A 20,153-nucleotide genomic window follows, 5' to 3' on the forward strand; every position below is an offset into this window, starting at 1 on the left:
AAATCTTTTACTATGTAACCTGCCTCTTGTAAGTGAATTAACTGTTGGTCCCCCACCACATTAAAACCGAACATAGACAAGTTGTGGCAGTGTATGAAAGTTTGGAAATTTTAACTTCTGACCTTTCCAAAAGCCACCCTATCTTGGAGGTTAAAATTATCACCCACAATTTCAGGAACCAGTGACAGCATCCTCCTCCCCAAAATAAACACTTCAAATTTTCAACAATATGACTGACCCTTGGCACAAGTTACATCCCAAAAAGCTTTGTACTTTGTTGGATAAGGAAATAGCACAATAAATACAGACATACATACAAACAGAGGCAATTCTTTGTACCTTCATCTCTTTGCATTCATCCATGCTTAGGTCTAGACGACTCTTGATAATGACCTGAGCAATACAAAACTTTATTGTCAGTAGTTTCCACTAGCAGAAATTTTAAAAAAGCAAAACCAAATATTCCACTGTGTTACCAGCTAGAAAGCAGCACACACCAGTTGTTCTTCTGCGCTTGCCCCTTGTTCACACAGTGGAAACGATCCCTCCTGTTCGTCTTCAGGAAGTGAACCATTCAATAGTAGTCCCTGGCAACAAAAGCAGCAGAAATAAAACATGGCATCATGTAACAAAATGCTCACGGCACTCAGATTTCTACAACAATTAGTACGCGGCCAGAGTCTGTTTGCATTAGGAAACCCTCACAGGGACAGCAATACTAAATGCAATTTTTCGTAACATGAGTTCGGTGAATAATCCTCCTGCCAAGAGACAACAATGGAAATCATTCAAAAGCGATTAGAATTGATTTAAATCTGCCTTTCTGTACAGCAAAGTCAACTCAAGGATTTATTGATATTTAGAATCCAATAAAATAAACACCTCTGCCTGCCAAGCATGGGTGAATGTTATTTTTTTATTGCTTCCTTTACCAGGAAAAAATGTGATATTGAAAACCATATGCTTGCATATTACAAAGGACATTGTTCTTATTGATAAATGGCACAGGCTAGGAGACATAGACATGTGCAGTCATCTGCAAATAAACGAAATATGCTTTAGAGCAGGAGGCATTTAAATAAGAGGGCCTGCTGTCTGGACTACTCCAAGTGGAGAACCTCTTGGACAACTAAGGACAAGAATATAGTAAGAAGTTCCAATTTTACATGAGTGCCAAGTTTTGACTGCTGTCTCAACACCTCTCGTCAAAAATGAAAATCTTGCAAGTCAAGATAACTGTGTTCCGTCTTCAAAATGTCACTTAAACTTTGATTTGGGTCCAGACAGTAAGCTAATGAAACCCAGAGACGCAGGGGCGGCACGATGGCACAGTGGTTAGCACTGCTGCCTCACAGCGCCAGGGACCCGGGTTCAACTCCCGGCTTGGGTCACTCTCTGTGCGGAGTCTGCACGTTCTCCCCATGTCTGCATGGGTTTCCTCCCACAGTCCCAAAGACGTGCTGGTTAGGTGTATTGGCCATGCTAAATTCTCCCTCAGTGTATCCGAACAGGTGCCGGAGTGTGGCGACTAGGGGATTTTCACAGTAACTTCATTGCAGTGTTAATGTAAGGCTACTTGTAACTAATAAATAAACTTAAACATAAAGAAGTGGCAAAAAACACAGGGTAACATAGGAAGTATATGGGTAGAAGACTCTAAAATTAATTTGCTGTTACCACAAGCACCCTTCATTTCAAGTTGATGACCTTTCACCAGAACTGGCAGGACAATCCTGACGAAAGGTCATCAGCCAGAAATGTTAACTCTGCTTCTCTCACCAGATACCAGAATTGCTGGGCTTTCCTGTTTTTATTTCAGATTTTCAACATTGGTAGTGTTTTGCTTTTTTAGATGCAAGTCATGTTTTTTTTGACATGCTCATTGGACACAGACAGCGCTAGCAAGGCCACATTTATTATACAATCCTGGCTGCCCTACGAAGGTGGCGGTGATGGTGGTAAGACAACAGAGTGGCTTGCAAAGAGTATTAAGAATCAACCGTAGTGGGATGCTGAACTCACATATAGGCCAGGCTAAATAGCATTGGCATGTTCCCTTCCACCAGAAGTGTGAACTTTCTTTTCACAAATCGAATACCTGTAGAATCATAGAAACCCGACAGTGCAGAAGGAGGCCATTCGGCCCATCATGTCTGCACCGACCACAATCCCGTCCAGGCCTTCTCCCCGAAACCCCGCATATTTACCCTGCTAATCCCGCTAACATACACATCCTGGGACACTAACAGTCAATTTAGCATGGCCAATCAACCTAACATGCACATCTTTGGACTGTGGGAGGAAACCGGAGTGCCCTGGAGGAAACCCACGCAGACACGGAGAGAACGTGCAACCTCCACACAGACAGTGACCCAAGCCGGGAACCGAACCCAGGTCCCTGGTGCTGTGAGGCAGTAGTGCTAACCACTGTGCCGCTCCCGTATCTTGTTGTAACAAGATATTTTTAATCACTATTTTTGCCATCAACAACCATAAAATCATTCCGGAACAGTAATAACTAGATAGCTTTTTTTTTTAAAAAAAGGAGCTAAATAAAACTTCATACTTGTAAGATGGAAATCATCTTTCTGGCTTCTTCCATCTCCTTCCCCAGCTGGTCTTGTTGGTCCAGTAATTGATCCTCCCAAAGGCTTTGTTTGTCGCTCACTTGGGATTTTCCAGAATTCATGGACATCCACGCAGATTGAATGTTGTCTTCTGCTGGGCGGAAATGTTTTTGAGAGAATATTTTTGCACTCTCAGCTGTCAAAATGAAGATCCTTCATTTGAAAATATTAGTGCATCCTAAAATGTTTTTAAAACAGTGATTTTCCTGGAATACTTTTAGTTAAATTTTCCTGTTCTTTCCCATTTAAAATCCAGACTCAAAGTAATTTCCACTCAAGTCTCTGGAGGCCGACCACAAAACAAGTAATTGCCAGTTAAAGTGTAGCTTTGACAAAGTCATTTTAGATTATGGGCTTGGGTTGGATCAGTGCTAAATAGCTCTATATCAGATATTCATAGTTAAGTGCAGCGGAGTATCGATGTGCACAGGCATTCAATATTTAACTCATATTCCACATGTCCTGTGTGTTTTTAATACTGCAATAATTCTGTTGTACTCAAAGGGAAACATTCTCATCGTCACCCCAACATAATGAACCATAGAGCCATAGAAGTGGTACAGCATAGGAGGGGGCCATTTGGCCCATCTTGTCCATGCCAACCCAAAGACACCCAAATACCCTTTCTAATCCAATCTTCCTGCACATGGCCTATAGCCCTGCAACTTACATCAGTGAAGGTGTAGATCCAGATACTTTTTGAAACGAGTTTAGGGTCTCTGCCTCCGCCACCAACTCAGGCAGCGAATTCCAGACACCCACCACCCTCTGCATAAAAAAGCTTTTCCTCATGTCCTCTCTAATCCTTCTGCCACTTAGCTTGAATCTTTGACCCCTGGTTTTCTCTGCCAAGGGGAACAGGTTCCTCCTATCTACTCTCTTCCCTACCCGTCAGAATTTTGTGCACCTCATTCATGTCACCCCTCAGCCTTCTCTATTCCAAGGAAAACAACCCCAACCTCTCCAATCTCTCCTCGCAGCTACAATTCTCCAGCCCTGGCAACATTATTATAGAACAGTACAGCACAGTACAGGCCCTTCAGCCCTCAATGTTGTGCTGAGCTTTGTCCAAAACCAAGATCAAGCTATCCCACTCCCTATCATTCTGGTGTGCTCCATGTGCCTATCCAATAACCGCTTGAAAGTTCCTAAAGTGTCTGACTCCACTATCACAGCAGGCAGTCCATTCCACACCCCAACCACTCTCTGAGTAAAGAACCTACCTCGGACATCCCTCCTATATCTCTCACCATGAACCTTATAGTTATGCCCCCTAGTAACAGCTACATCCACCCGAGGAAATAGTCTCTGAACGTCCACTCTATCTATCCCCCTCATCATCTTATAAACCTCTATTAAGTCGCCTCTCAACCTCCTCCGCTCTAAAGAGAAAAGCCCTAGCTCCCTCAACCTTACCTCATAAGACCTACCCTCCAAACCAGGCAGCATCCTGGTAAATCTCCTTTGCACTCTCTCCAATGCTTCCACATCCTTCTTATAGTGAGGTGACCAGAACTGCACTCGATATTCCAAATGTGGTCTCACCAAGGTCCTGTACAGTTGCAGCATAACCCCACGGCTCTTAAACTCAAACGCCCTGTTAATAAACACTAACACACTATAGGCCTTCTTCACAGCTCTATCCACCTGAGTGGCAACTTTCAGAGATCTGTGGATATGAACCCCAAGATCTCTCTGCTCCTCCACATTTCTCAGAACCCTGCCGTTGACCCTGTAATCCGCATTCAAATTTGTCCTACCAAAATGAATCACCTCGCACTTATCAGGGTTAAACTCCATCTGCCATTTTTCGGCCCAGCTCTGCATCCTATCAATGTCTCTTTGCAGCCTACAACAGCCCTCCACCTCATCTACTACTCCACCAATCTTGGTGTCATCAGCAAATTTACTGATCCACCCTTCAGCCCCCTCCTCCAACTCATTGATAAAAATCACAAAAAGCAGAGGACCCAACACTGATCCCTGTGGTACACCGCTGGTAACTGGTCTCCAGTCTGAAAATTTTCCATCCACCACCACCCTCTGTCTTCTATGAGATAGCCACTTACTTATCCAATCGGCCAAATTTCCCTCTATCCCACACCTCCTTACTTTCTTCATGAACCGACCATGGGGGACCTTATCAAACGCCTTACTAAAATCCATGTATATGACGTCAACTGCTCTACCTTCATCTACACACTTAGTTACCTCCTCAAAGAATTCAATCAAATTTGTGAGGCAAGACTTACCCTTCACGAATCCGTGTTGACTATCCCGGATTAAGCTACATCTTTCCAAAAGGTCATAAATCCTATCCCTCAGGACCTTTTCCATTAACTTACCGACCACCGAAGTAAGACTAACTGGCCTATAATTACCAGGGTCATTTCTATTTCCTTTCTTGAACAGAGGAACAACATTCGCCACTCTCCAGTCCTCACCAGTATTGCCCCGATTTACTCAGCATTGCATCATCGGAAACCCCTCTCACCACAGGGACCAATTTAGTGAATTTTTACTAGAACAGAAATTAGAATTGTACAACTCTTAACCAAACTGGTGTGAGAATATAGGAATGGGGTCTCAATAGAACAAGTTAGAGAAGAGTTTAAATGGGAAATGGAGAGTTATTTGTTCAGTGTTGGTGTTAAGGGTGTGGAGATATGGCAGGAACCAGGGTTAATAAGGGAGAACCCTTGGGGTTAATGGGAATAACTCAGAATGCCTGATCTCCAAACAGCTTCTTGGTCAACACCTCTCATTCTTACCTTCGCCCCTTTCTCTCCTTGTCTTCCCTCAGGACCTGCCGGATCATGAGGGCCCCTCCTCCCTGGTGGACCCATTCTAGGAAACTTTCTCTGCACTCTCTCCAGAATGCACTGTCACCCTGCTGAAAGCAGGTTAAGATTTCAGAGGGCTTAAATATCACTTCTGAACTAATCAGGTGGGATTCTCTGGCCGTGCTCGCCACAAAACCAGAGAATCCTACCCGAGGTCAAAGGAGATTTGTCTGGTCCGCCCCCCCCACCCGCTACAATTCCTGTGGTGGGCAGGACAGGAGAATTCCCCCCCCATCATTTTTCGGTTGCATTTATATTGGTCCCTCAATTAACACCAAGACATGTAATTAGGCATTTATCTCATTGCTGTTTTGGTGCACAGATCAGCTGCTGCATTCTCCTATAACAGCGACCACCCTCCATTAACTATGATGTGGAGATGCCGGCGTTGGACTGGGATGGGCACAGTAAGAAATCTCACAACACCAGGTTAAAGTCCAACAGGTTTATTTGGAATCATGAGCTTTTAGAGCGCTGCTCCTTCATCAGGTGAGTCCATTAACTATGAAACACTTTATAGCTTCTTGAGGTTGTGAAAGGCATTATATAAATGGAAGTTCATTTCTTTTCTTCTCTAACCCCCTTGCTCTTACCAAATGCTGTCTACAGTGCTTCGTTTATTTTGTCACCCTTAATTTCAAATGTCCTTGAATCTTGTGCCCACAAACAAGCATGGCTGAATCATCATCTCTTCAATTGTCCACTTCTAGCTAGGTGTGACCTAGGTATGCAAGTCCACAAATCCTTGAAGGTGGCAGCACAGGTGGAGAAGGTGGTGAAGAAGGCATATGGTATGCTTGCCTTTATAGGATGGGGTATAGAGTATAAAAGCTGGAGTCTGATGTTGCAGCTGTATAGAATGCTGGTTAGGCCACATTTGGAGTACTGCGTCCAGTTCTGGTCGCCACACTACCAGAAGGACGTGGAGGCTTTAGAGAGAGTGCAGAGAAGGTTTACCAGGATGTTGCCTGGTATGGAGGGTCTTAGGTATGAGGAGAGATAGGGTAAACTGGGCTTGTTCTCCCTGGAAAGACGGAGAATGAGGGGAGACCTAATAGAGGTGTACAAAATTATGAAGGGTATAGACAGGGTGAACAGTGGGAAGCTTTTTCCCAGGTCGGAGGTGACGATCACGAGGGGCCACGGGCTCAAGGTGAGAGGGACGAGGTATAACTCAGATATCAGGGGACGTTTTTTACACAGAGAGTGGTGGGGGCCTGGAATGCGCTGCCAAGTAGGGTGGTGGAGGCAGACACGCTGGCATCGTTTAAGACTTACCTGGAGAGTCACATGAGCAGTCTGGGAATGGAGGGATACAAACGAATGGTCCAGTTGGACCAATGAGCGGCACAGGCTTGGAGGGCCAAAGGGCCTGTTTCCTGTGCTGTACTGTTCTTTGTTCTACCAGATATATTCTAATTTGATTTGACTGCCCATATGCAGAACTGCAGGTGACCATTTCATGTGAAGTATGCATACACAGAATACACAGTTGATACATACACAGAATGTGTACACAGTGCAGAAAGAGGCCATTAGGCCCATCGAGCCTGCTCTGACAACAATCCCACCCAGGCCCCATTCCCACAACCCCATGTATTTACCCTGCTAATCCCTCAACACTAAGGGGCAATTTACCATGACCAGTCCACCTAACCCGCATATCTTTGGAGTGTGGGCGGAAACCGGAGCACCCGGAGGAAACCCACGCAGACGCGGGCAGAACGTGCAGACTCTGCACAGACAGCGACCCGAGGCCGGAATTGAACCCGGGTCCCTGGCGCTGTGAGGCAGCAGTGCTAACCACTGTGCCACCGTGCATACATTAAAGGTATTTTCAACTTCTTAATTTTCAGGTATAAAGTGTTTTATGTATTGCTTTTGCATCGCAAAGACTAATCATGTAAAGTTGTTTATGCAAGAGGTATTAGCCAAGCAATTAACCAGATTTGGTTTCAGAAGAATGAACAACGTCTTATTTGTGGCCAGGTGGACTTGTTGCTGGTCCGCTATTCAGATATTTGGGAAATTTCTTTCCACGAATTCCGAGGAGATTTGCACGACTCGAGTCATTTATTTTTAATGATGGTAAATTCTGCATTTGATTACAAAATAATGTCGTCCATTTTTACAAATATCCCAAGAACATTCTGAATGAGCAGGTTATTTATCTACAGCACAGCATGGGCTGGATTTTATGGCCCTGTCACAGAGGGTGGGGCTGGAAAACGCAGTGAGCAATATATAAAACTCCACTGACTTTGACAGGAGTGGAAAGTCTCACCAGCGGCAAATTCCACCCCATGACTTAAAATGAGCAGAATAGAAAGAAAGGATTGAAGAAATCCATACTCTTATATAGCTTGCAACCACAAGATTATAATCATAGAATTTGACAGCACTGTTGGGTGCCTGTGCCAGCATTCTGAAAGCTATCCACTTCAGTTCCTTTCTCCTAACTGTCCACCATACCCTTTTTAATTTTTCTTTTTCAATGTTGGGGGCGATTTTGAGTCCGCAGCAATGGTGCCGTGGGCTCAAAATCCGGAGAGCGCAATTCGCACTGGCGAGTTTCCGGGTTTCGATCATACCGGCCCCTTGCCGGTGGAGTGGAGTGAAACATGCCGTGGGACCGCAGAAAGCTCTTAATACCTTAGCGAGCACTCTCTCCAGGACTTCTCCCCTTCACTGGATATTCAGCCGGTGCCTGCATGACATTACGCAGCCGCTATTTACACCAGTTTCACCTAGGTGTAAGCAGCACGGTGGCACAGTGGTTAGGCCTGCTGCCTCACAGCTTCAGGGACCGGGGTTCAATTCCAGCCTTGGGCGACTGTTTGTGTGGAGTTTGCACATTTTCCATGCGTTTGCATAGCTTTCCTCCGGGTGTTCTGGTTTCCTCCCACAGTTCAAAAATGTGCAGGTTAGGTAGATTGGCCATGCTAAATTGCCCCTTAGTGTCCCAAGATGTGCAAGTTTGATGGATTAGCCATGGGAAATGTGTGGGGTTATGGGAATAGGGCAGGGGTGAGGGCCTGGGTAAGATGCTTTGTCAGAGAGTCGGTGCAGACTCGATGGGCTGAATGGCCTCTTCTGCACTGTAGGGATTCTATGATTCTATGTGGAAGCCTCATAAGTGGGTTGGCGTCACAGCTAAACCTAAATCCATCCTCTAATTGCAGCACCTCACAATCATCTCAATTAACATTGTGTAACAGGCTTATATTTTCTGACTTTGCCATTTTTATCAATTACAGCTTGGATTTTGATCATCTACGTTATACAGCATCCAAATTCAAATGAAAAATTCATCCTAACAGCAGGGTAAAATGGGTGATATCCCATAAATTACAGATTATACACCAGGCCTGATATTCTGTTCCAACTGACCTCAATGGAACTGACTATCAGCAACAGTATACGGCCAGTGGCCAACGCAAGACCATTTTATCCTAAGTATTAGCTTGCAAGTTAAAGGTTTAACTTACCAGGCCTGGATTCCCATTCCACTTTTTGGGAAGTCAATTCCAGTGTTTCATCCAGTTGACTTGTATCAGACTCCGGCTTTGCACTGTTTGTTGGACTCTCTGAACTCACACTGAAAAATAAACGTCAAAGCTCTTCAAGACACTATTCACTGCTGTTGACTAATGTGGAAAAAATACATCATAATCCAGTGGAATAAATAAACTGTTCACTGGATTTAGTCACGTGTGCTATAAGATAACAGGATTTCAACATTAATTAAGTGTATCAAAGTACAACAACACAGTGAATCTCTCGTGCTTTTCCCATTATTGAGGCCAATGTAAGACGTTAAATTAAGATCTCCAAGACTAATGGCACCTACCCTCTGCTCAATTTCAAAACAATATTGAAACCACGGAACTACTTCCTGGTGAATCATAGAATCCCTACAGTATAGAAGGGGGCCATTTGGCCAATCGAGTCTGTACCGACCACAATCCCACCCAGGCCCTTTCCCCGTAACCCCACACATTTACTCTGCTAATCCCTCTGACACTAGGGTCAATTTAGCATGGCCAATCAACCTAACCCGCACATCTTAGGAGTGTGGGAGGAAACCAGAGCACCCGGAGGAAACCCACGCAGACACGGGAAGAACATGCAAACTCCACACAGACAGTGACCCGAGGCCGGAATTGAATCTGGGTCCCTGGCACTGTGAGGCAACAGTACTAACCACTGTGCCACTCAGCCCTGGAACACCTGGATAACAAAGACACCTATGTCAGACTCCTATTTATTGACTACAGCTCAGCCTTCAACACCATTATTCCTACAAAACTCATCTCCAAACTCCATGGTCTGGGACTCTGCTCCTCCCTCTGCGACTGGATCCTAGATTTCCTAACCCACAGACTACAATCAGTAAGGATAGGCAATAACACCTCCTCCACGATCATCCTCAACACCGGTGCCCCACAAGGCTATGTCCACCGCCCCTTACTATACCCCATGAATGAAGAATATCTTGGTTTAAATTTTTCAGGATTTTTTGTTGCCACTAAAAATGCTGGAAAAAAGTGCTGGGAATATTTCAATTTGAAACATTTTTACACTTTCATAAGAATTCTTCTATTAGGTAAACTGTTCCAAAACTGTTAGCATCCCTCCCCATTAAAAAGACCATAGACCTATTTTTCACTCTTTTTTTCTCCCTTTTCCCTCCCTCTCCTGTTAGGATGCTGTTCCATTGGCACCAGCAGTACTCCATTCAGGGGCCATTTTTCTTAGCAGTGTGTGTCAGTAGGTTAGATGTTCATGACAACTCCATAGTTAAGGCTGATCCTACACTCACCCAACGCCCATTTGCACATCCATGGTTTATCTCCTGGGGAAGGGGCGGGAGGGCAAGCCGAGGGGCGGGGGGGGTTGGGGGGGGCAAGCGGAGGGGTGGGGGGCAAGCGGAGGGGCGGGGGGGGGGGCAAGCGGAGGGGCGGGGGGGGCAAGCAGAGGGGCGGGGGGGGCAAGCGGAGGGGCGGGGGGGGCAAGCGGAGGGGCGGGGGGGGCAAGCAGGAGGGGCGGGGGGGGGCAAGCCAGAGGGGCGGGGGGGGGCAAGCCGGAGGGGCGGGGGGGGCAAGCCGGAGGGGCGGGGGGGGGGGGGGGCAAGCGGAGGGGCGAGGGGGAAGCGGAGGGGCGGGGGGGCAAGCGGAGGGGTGGGGGGGCAAGCGGAGGGGCGAGGGGCAAGCGGAGGGGCGGGGGGGGCAAGCCGGAGGGGCGGGGGGGGGCAAGCCGGAGGGGCGGGGGGGGGGCAAGCCGGAGGGGCGGGGGGGGGCAAGCGGAGGGGCGGGGGGGGCAAGCGGAGGGGCGGGGGGGCAAGCAGGAGGGGCGGGGGGGGCAAGCCGGAGGGGCGGGGGGGGCAAGCCGGAAGGGCGGGGGGGGGGGGGCAAGCGGAGGGGCGAGGGGGAAGCGGAGGGGCGGGGGGGCAAGCGGAGGGGCGGGGGGGCAAGCGGAGGGGCGAGGGGCAAGCGGAGGGGCGGGGGGGGCAAGCCGGAGGGGCGGGGGGGGGGCAAGCCGGAGGGGCGGGGGGGGGCAAGCCGGAGGGGCGGGGGGGGGCAAGCGGAGGGGCGGGGGGGGCAAGCGGAGGGGCGGGGGGCAAGCGGAGGGGCGAGGGGCAAGCGGAGGGGCGAGGGGCAAGCGGAGGGGCGAGGGGCAAGCGGAGGGGCGAGGGGCAAGCGGAGGGGCAAGGGGCAAGCGGAGGGGCGAGGGGCAAGCGGAGGGGCGAGGGGCAAGCGGAGGGGCGAGGGGCAAGCGGAGGGGCGAGGGGCAAGCGGAGGGGCGAGGGGCAAGCGGAGGGGCGAGGGGCAAGCGGAGGGGCGAGGGGGAAGCGGAGGGGCGAGGGGGAAGCGGTGGGGCGAGGGGGAAGCGGAGGGGCGAGGGGGAAGCGGAGGGGCGAGGGGGAAGCGGAGGGGCGAGGGGGAAGCGGAGGGGCGAGGGGAAAGCGGAGGGGCGAGGGGGAAGCGGAGGGGCGAGGGGAAAGCGGAGGGGCGAGGGGGAAGCGGAGGGGCGAGGGGGAAGCGGAAGGGTGAGGTGGAAGTGGAGGGGCGAGGGGGAAGCGAAGGGGCGAGGGGGAAGCGGAGGGGCGAGGGGAAAGCGGAGGGGCGAGGGGAAAGCGGAGGGTCGAGGGGGAAGCGGAGGGTCGAGGGGGAAGCGGAGGGGCGAGGGGGAAGCGAAGGGGCGAGGGGGAAGCGGAGGAGCGAGGGGGAAGCGAGATTAAGGGGAATGGAGAGGGGAAGCTGGGTAGAGAGAAGTGGGGGAGGGGAAAGCAATAGAGATGGGGCGGCAAGAGAGAGTGGAAGCAGGAGGAAATGGGAGGGTTAAATGGGGGTAGCAGGGAGAGAGAAAGAACAAAACTGTGATCTTTCTGGTTTATATAGCTCAGCTATTAATAAATCAAAAGAAAAGGCTTAAAATTATAGAACATAGAACATAGAAAGCCACAGCACAAACAGGCCCTTCGGCCCACAAGTTGCGCCGATCACATCCCCACCTCTAGGCCTATCTATAGCCCTCAATCCCATTAAATCCCATGTACTCATCCAGAAGTCTCTTAAAAGACCCCAACGAGTTTGCCTCCACCACCACCGACGTCAGCCGATTCCACTCACCCACCACCCTCTGAGTGAAAAACTTACCCCTGACATCTCCTCTGTACCTACCCCCCAGCACCTTAAACCTGTGTCCTCTCGTAGCAACCATTTCAGCCCTTGGAAATAGCCTCTGAGAGTCTACCCTATCCAGACCTCTCAACATCTTGTAAACCTCTATCAGGTCACCTCTCATCCTTCGTCTCTCCAGGGAGAAGAGACCAAGCTCCCTCAACCTATCCTCATAAGGCATGCCCCCCAATCCAGGCAACATCCTTGTAAATCTCCTCTGCACCCTTTCAATGGCTTCAACATCTTTCCTGTAATGAGGTGACCAGAACTGCGCGCAGTACTCCAAGTGGGGTCTAACCAGGGTCCTATAAAGCTGCTTAAAATTATAGATGTAGCAAAACCTCTAGCCTTTTCTTTGGCTTAGATGCAAAGCTGAAATATCACTCACTCACTTCAGTTTCAATTTTTTTATCAGTTTATTTCTCTTCAGTCTCAGTAGCTGTCCCTTTAAGAATCAATTTTTCTACTTGCCATCTTATTATTTTTCATTTCAGCACAATAAATAAAATGGATGTTTCTAACCATTCTAATACTTTACACGCCTTTTTTAGAGGTCAAAATCAAAATTTTACCTCATCGTGCTAAAATTTTACAGTGTGGTGTTAGTTGGTAAATGCAGCATTCAGCTCATCTATATAAAATAGTTTCAATCTCTGGTTTGTGCTAAGTGTCCTGCCCTCCACCACAGAAGAAATAAAAGTGCTGCAATTTATTCCAGGGCCCATGGGTCTGGTAGATTCCCCACTTCTGATCATTATCCAGTGATTGCAGCTGGGAAATGGATTACATGCGAAGGTAAAGGCAAGCTCCAAGACACAACATCCAGACATCTGTTGTGTCAGCTCACACTCTTTTGGCAGAATCTTGTGGACCATAGCCTGTGCCAATCAGGTAGCTGAAAGGCCAGCCGCAGGCTCTCTCACTCTTTGGCATCGGAAGCCCCACCCACTGGTCAATTGCACCACCCGGGGGAATGGTGGGGGTTGCTTGTGGAACAGCCAGCCAAGGCCTCAGATTCGTGAGGACCCCACTGGGGTGGACGGGTTGTCACAGGGATGGTCGATCAGGCAGAAGTCACCACCCCACCGCCCCCAACTGCATGGTGATCCCATCTGCCACTGAGTTAAGATTGGAGGCAGCAGGATAAGGCCCACAAGGCACGGTGGCACTGTGGTTAGCACGGCTACCTCACAGCGCCAGGGACTCGGGTTCAATTCCGGACTCGGGTTCAATTCCAGCCTCGGGTGACTGTCTGCGTGGAGTTTGCACATTCTCCCCGTGTCTGCATGGGTTTCCTCCAGGTGCTCCTGTTTCCTCCCACAGTCCAAAAAGTGTGGGTTGGGTTAATTGACCATGATAAATTGCCCTTTTGTGTTAGGAGAATTAGCAGAGTAAATACGTGGGGTTACAGGGATAGGGTCTAGGTGGGATTGTTGTTGGTGCAGGCTTGATGGGCCGAATGGCCTTCTTTTACATTGTAGGGATTCTATGATCTATTGTTCCTGAATGTTATTTAGCGCTAATGTTACTGAACTACTAATATAAGGCCTGAACTAACAATGTAGAGGGCAGAATATCACAATGACAGCTTGAAGAATGTAATGTGGCATTTTTTTGAAAAACAGTTTTTAAAAAGGAAAAGTGACAATGAAACTGTTGGTCTGAATTTTATTGGTTCATTAATGTCTTTTACAGATGGAAACTTGTCGTCCTTACCTGATCTGGCTTATATATGACTAAATCAATGTCCTTCACCAACACTGCTGACTCTTAACTGCCCTCTGAATTAGCCTAGGTAGCAACTCGGTTATATGGAACGAAAGTGGCTCAAAAAGAAGCCCATCTACGGTGGCACAGTGGTTAGCACTGCTGCCTCACAGCGCCAGGGACCCGGGTTCAATTCCCGGCTTGGGTCATTGTCTGTGTGGAGTCTGCACATTCTCCCCGTGTTTGCGTGGGTTTCTTCCAGGTGCTCTGGTTTCCTCCCACAGTCTGAAAGGCGTGTTAGTTAGGTGCATTGGCCATGCCCGAACAGGCGCCTGAGTGTGGTGACTCGGGGATTTTCACAGTAACTTCATTGCAGTGTTAATATAAGCCTACTTGTGAAACTAATAAATAAATAATCACCTTTTTTCCAATGCAATTAGGGATTGGTAATAAATGACAGCATGACCACAGATGTTTTTCTTACTATCAACTATTTTAAGTCCAGCAACTTGTGATATTGCACAAGCCCTTCCACATGCGAAGTTACTCGCTATGACTGGCGGTTCTATAAGACTTTCCATTGACACTTGGCTCACAAAGGAAACACCCCTCTGTGCCAGGATTCTGTGGAAACATTTTGCAGTAAAAACTGCAATGTTACAAGGTGGCTTTCTCTTCAGTACCGGACAGCATGGTTTAGGTTCCTTGGCGGCGAATTCAGAGAAGAAATGTTTAAAAAGGGTTAAAGTTCGCTTTTGTTTTATCGCCGGTTTTAAAATGCAAACTTTAGCTTTCCTACTTTCCTCTGATTTTGGAGTTAAAAAAGTAATTTAATCATTGCTCTTTGAAGAAAATGCAAGCCTCGGACTTTTTTACAAGCTTAAAAAGAATGTAGCTTATGGGAGTAGCATGCTCAGAGCTACAATTCTCCACACTGAAACTTCCCAACAATGATTGTTGATGGGGACAGGGTAACATTTATTATTGAGGCTCTCAGGCACGGACTGTGTAATGAGCAAGTTTGTGGGTTGATTGATTTCTTCTCATTCAGGCTGTCTTGTGTTCTTATACATTGATATGGAAAACTGAAGGGCAAGTCAACCGATGCCTGTGGTAGATATTCCTCAAGGGCCAATAATAAAGAGTAATCAGAATAAATAATATTCATGTCAGATCCCGTAGAAAGGCATATTGTTTGAAAGTGAAAGTGCCTAAAACAGAGTAGAAAAGAGATAAATGGGGAAGAAAGGGAAGGGAGAAAAAAAGATTTGCAAAACATCTGTTTCAAATTTAGTGATGGAAATTAGAGGTAGCAGGCTGGGCTCAAGATAAATATATATAAAAACACACAATTTGTTTTCAAAATACTTTTGGTAACAATGAAATGGGATTTGGAATTGTATCAATGATTAAAAGCACAATTGCCATTTGTGGGGAGTTGATTTTCTTGCCATTTCCTACAGAATTCAAATTTTTCTCGAAAAAAAGAAAATGCGAAAAAAGTGGACAAAATATAACAACACTTTAATTTTAATTTAAATCTCTTGTAATTTTCCACGCTGTCCCTTTGTTTCCATGCCAACTTCTTTATTTGGGAGGTGTGACCCTGTAAACGTCTCACTGGATACAGACTATGACATTCCATCTTAATGTCCCTGTGCGATGTGGGAAAAGGAATTATCCTCTCACGCAGAGCTTTCCGACAAAAAGTAAAAGTGGCAAACTTCTCTAAATCATTAGCATACTAAAACAACTTCCAAACAGAATGAAATTTGATCCTTTTTCCCCCCAAGTTGAGAATCTAATTCTTGCTTCCACATTTCAACCCATTAGCAACTGCCTTATAATTCTCTGGTCGTTTTCATATTTCCACACTGGACAGGATAGCTGACAATATCTAATTGAAGTGCTCAGGAGAACAATACCTTTGAGTTGGTTCCCTATATTTATGTAGCTAAAACAGGGTCCTTTATCCCAGCAACAACACTGCAGATCCACAAAGGTTCTGCCGCCGGGATAAGGATATGGTTTTTACAATGTAAACATGTGGAGTTGGAATGGGCATTGGCACAGCAGACACATGGTGAAAGAGAAAATATTGGAAATGTACAGCAGACAGTTGGCATCTGAAATAAGAATCTGAAATGAGTCTCCTGTAATACATCAGAGCTAAACTTGAAGGATGTTCCTGAACCTGAATCTTGATTTGTACCAATGAGTAGGTTAGAAATCTTGCACCTAATCCAGAAAGATTCTGTAAAGAACACAAAAAGATAATCGCCAAAAAAACCTCCATCCTCATTTGTGGCTGGGATTCTCTGGTGCCGCTGCAGTGAATGGAGTTCTGTCTGAGCACCAAATTCTCCATTCTCGCTGGCATTGGGGCAGCCACGGACAGGATTGGAGAATCCCGCCCAATGGGCGAAATTCTCCTAGCTCGTCCGTGCTCACCCTGCTGCAAGTGAGAACTGAGAATTTGGTGTTCCAGCCAAAACTTCATTCATTTTCAGCGGCACCGGAGAATCCCAGCCACAAATGAGGGTGGAGGTTTTGGCCAATATTAAAAGATTCTCAAATAACAGAGCAAAATTCAAATTTCATTCTAGATCAAAGTTGTGTTCCATTATGTATGCTAATGATTTAGAGAAGTTTACCTGATTTATTCCGTTATAGAACAGAAAGTTTATGTATGGAAGAATAATTCTCTTTTCCTATATTACACAGGTATAATGGGGATGAGAAAAAAAAATCAGCCATGATTGAATGGCGGAGCAGACTCAATGGGCCGAGTGGCCTAATTCTGCTCCTATGTCTTATGGACTATAATATAAATGTGAGGAGTATATGGTGAATTTCTAGATTAATAGTCCAGCCATAATACCACTAGGCCATCGCCTCCCCTTAAGGTGGCACAGTGGTTAGCACCGCTGCCTCACAGCACCAGGGACCCTGGTTCGATTCCCAGCTTGGCTCACTGTCTGTGTAGAGTTTTGTACATTCTCTCTATGTCTGCGTGGGTTTCCTCCGGGTGCTCCGGTTTCCTCCCACAGTCCAAAGATGTGCAGGTTAGATGGATTGGCCATGCTAAATTGCCCCTTAGTGTCGGGGGGGCTAGGTAGGGTAAATGCATAGGGTTATGGGGATAGGGCCTGGGTGGGATTGTGGTCGGTGCAGATGTGATGGGCCGAATGGCCTCCTTCTCCATTGTAGGATTCTATGGTGGGAAAGAAGAAAGGGCTCATGAGCCACCCATTTTTTTTGAAAGAGGTGAATCAAGCTTTTATTTTACATTCCACTTTTAGACTGGTGAGTGGTGAGCGACATAATTCTTTTCCAAAAATGACTGAGGAATATCTCCAAAATGGCTAAAAATTTGGAGCCAATCATAAATCAAGGGTGGACACATGTATAATCAATTTGTGTGTGCAGGCATGTGTCGGGGCAGAGGGGTTGGTGAAAGGGGTAGCAGTTCAACTGGCTCAAAGTGGTTTGTTTTGGCTTAATATTTATTTCTAATCAGCTTTGGAGACCAGGATCAAATACTGTCATTTCACCTTTAAGATCTGCACTCAAATCAGACCAATCACATTAAAGCGTCCTCTCCACTAGAAACTCAGTTTCAATTGGGTTCTTAATCAGCACAAGACAACCAGATCACGCTGCCTATGACTTAACAATTTACAATGGAAAGTTAGACTGGTGTGGGAAATACCAGGCTAGTGACGTAAAAAAATACATGCTCTTTTAAGGCGAGGGGTATGGTATATTTCTGAGGCGGAGCAGAATAAAGTTCATGTCGGGCTTGGGAGTTGCCAAAACAGGTGAGGGGGATATATTTACTTTCTTGATGAGCCCAAATAAGCTACGTTGGAACCATCTATGAAATCAAGTGCAACAGAAAATATCATGGACGGCATTTGTAAAAGGAATGTTTTTGAACCTGCCAGCTGTGGGTCCAAAGATGTGCGGGTTAGGTTGATTGGCCATGCTAAAATTGTCCCTTAGTGTCTTGAGATGCGTAGGTTAGAGGGATTAGCGGGTAAATGTGTGGGGTTATGGGGATAGGGCCTGGGTGGGATTGTTGTCGGTGCAGACTCGATGGGCCAAATGGCCTCTTTCTGCACTGTTGGGTTTCTATGATTCTGTGCTTGGTCAACTTCAGTGATGCAATTTCTTTATCCAGGAATCCAACATAGCTTTTTTTTATTAAAGAACGGCTGCTTGAGAAATAGATCAGAGACTAATTGGCTTCTGGCCAACAGTTTGATGACGATGACGATGATGTCTGGATTTTTTTTGAGCTGCAAAAAAAACAGCTTACCAAAAGTTACTTTTTCACGCAGTAACAAAACTCCTGAGGCCTAGCTGAAAATCTTTTGTGCTCCCAGCCTCCTCAGCAGCAGGAAAATCTGTCATGTTCAGTGACCCATTTAACAAATGCCTCGAGTCTTCAATGAACTAATCTGAGTATGTGTAGGTCTGGGTACGAAATAGCAACCTCAGTCTGGCTGTCAGAACCCCTGCAGAGACCTTGCAGCGATAGATAAGCACAGAAGCAAGCTCAACGTAAAAAATACTGGAGGCCTATCACCTCTGCAGAAACAATGACATTTTGAAATAAAGATAAAGGATTGCATTGCACTCAATATTTAATATTATGTGGAGAAGAGGAAACTACTCACAAAGGATCCATTTTATTTATTTTTAATCCAGATTTCCCTCCTGCCTCAATCATCCATTAGGTATCATGCGCCCTGTGCCAGTCTGGTCAACACAGCAAGTATTCAAGCTGTTCCTTAGATTTTTGCCAAAGTAATCTCTGTAATCAGCCACAAAATACAGTGGGCACCTCGGGATAATTTATCTGCGAATTCTCATTCTGTGGAAGTTTCTATTTGATATAAAGCTCCAATCTTATGGAGGGGTGATTCTCCCATCCCGCTGTGCTGATTTTTTAGCGCAGCGGGCTGGGAGATTTCAGCGGCGCCCGATCCGTGGGATCCGCGCTGGGCATCCAACCCCCAGCACGTCTCCCAGCGCCGGATTTCCGGCACTGTCAGCTCCACACTGGAAATCGACGCGGAGCTGCATTAGATATGCAGGGGGCAATTTGGATGCAATTTAAATGGCATTAGCGGGCTCGGAACTGAAGTCTCCGGGCTCGCTAGCCTCTCCCCTCCACCACTTGCTGGAGTGAAAGGGGGCAATCGAGGCCCCCCCCCCAGAGGTCCAGGTGCTGGGGGGGTGCCCCCTGGGCATTGGCACCTTGGCAGTGCCAGCCTGGGCCCCCTGGCACTGCCCAAGGAGCAAAGTGGCAATGCCTGGGTGGACCTTGGCACCGCCCATCAGGCATCTGGCAGTGCCAAGGGGGCAGGGCATGAGGGGGGATGATCGGTGGGGGTGTGAGGCCAGCGATGCCTGGGTCACTGGGGGATGGGGAGGCCAGCGATGTACAGGTCACTGGGGGATGGGGAGGCTAGCAATGTCTGTTGGTGAGGGGGTGGGGATGGGGTGAGTGGTCAGCAATCAGGCCAGCGATGTGCAGGTCACTAGGGGATGGGGAGGCTAGCAATGTCTGTTTGGGGGGGGGGGGTGAGTGGCCAGCAATCAGGCCAGCAATGCGCATGGGGTTTGAGGCCAGCGATTTCAATTTCAATGCTGGGACAGCTTGTTTAGTGATCTCCAAGAGATGTGCGCACGTGTGGTTGCCCGCTCAGCGCACTGATTTCAGCCTCTTCAACGGGAATAAACTTGAACTTCTGGACTGATTCATGCTAGTGCACTCTGCGGTGCACAGAGTGTGGGAGATTCATTTTGAAAACCCAGTGAAAAAATAGCGCGCTTTACTCCAGTTTTCACACGAATTCAACACTTCAAAATTTTGGGAGGGGAATCCCAGCCATTGTTTTCAATGAGACCAGAGAAAAATGTCCACTGCACTAACGTTAAGTTCACTGATTACGAAATTCAAGATATGGGGGAAAATTCACCTACATTTCACCCGGTTTTTGGGTGTAAAATCAATGTCAGAGGGATGGATTTTGGGTCATGGCCTCCTGGGTTCAATCTCCCCATCTCCACCCCTGAAGCATGTCAGTTGTCAAATTGGAAACTGATGGCCTCTTGGTGTGTGCATCCCCCCGAAACAGATATTAGGTGCCTTATATCCTCCTCCTGGCTCCACAAACATAATGCAGATTGCTGCCGGCCAGCACTTTGCCACTGTCCCAGGTCCTCTTCGCGGCTGGCTCAGAGCTGGCGAATAAGGCCTTGACCAGCGAGATGCACGAATG

General features: G+C 47.3%; 1 protein-coding gene across 3 annotated transcripts in view; it reads right to left on the reverse strand.

Annotated features, from left to right (window-relative positions):
• Positions 1 to 20,153, reverse strand: part of LOC144479921 (dixin-like) — a 143,498-nt gene that overhangs the window by 35,067 nt on the left and 88,278 nt on the right. For all 3 annotated transcript variants that reach the window (XM_078198974.1, XM_078198973.1, XM_078198972.1), the window contains 4 exons: positions 8,959 to 9,068; positions 2,567 to 2,718; positions 498 to 587; positions 340 to 393 (listed from right to left, as the gene is read on the reverse strand). In XM_078198974.1, coding sequence (XP_078055100.1) covers positions 340 to 393; positions 498 to 587; positions 2,567 to 2,718; positions 8,959 to 9,068 — 406 coding nt within the window. The remainder of the gene's footprint in view (positions 1 to 339; positions 394 to 497; positions 588 to 2,566; positions 2,719 to 8,958; positions 9,069 to 20,153) is intronic.

The sequence above is a fragment of the Mustelus asterias genome, chromosome 27 (assembly GCF_964213995.1).
Source record: "Mustelus asterias chromosome 27, sMusAst1.hap1.1, whole genome shotgun sequence".
Lineage (NCBI taxonomy): Eukaryota > Metazoa > Chordata > Chondrichthyes > Carcharhiniformes > Triakidae > Mustelus > Mustelus asterias.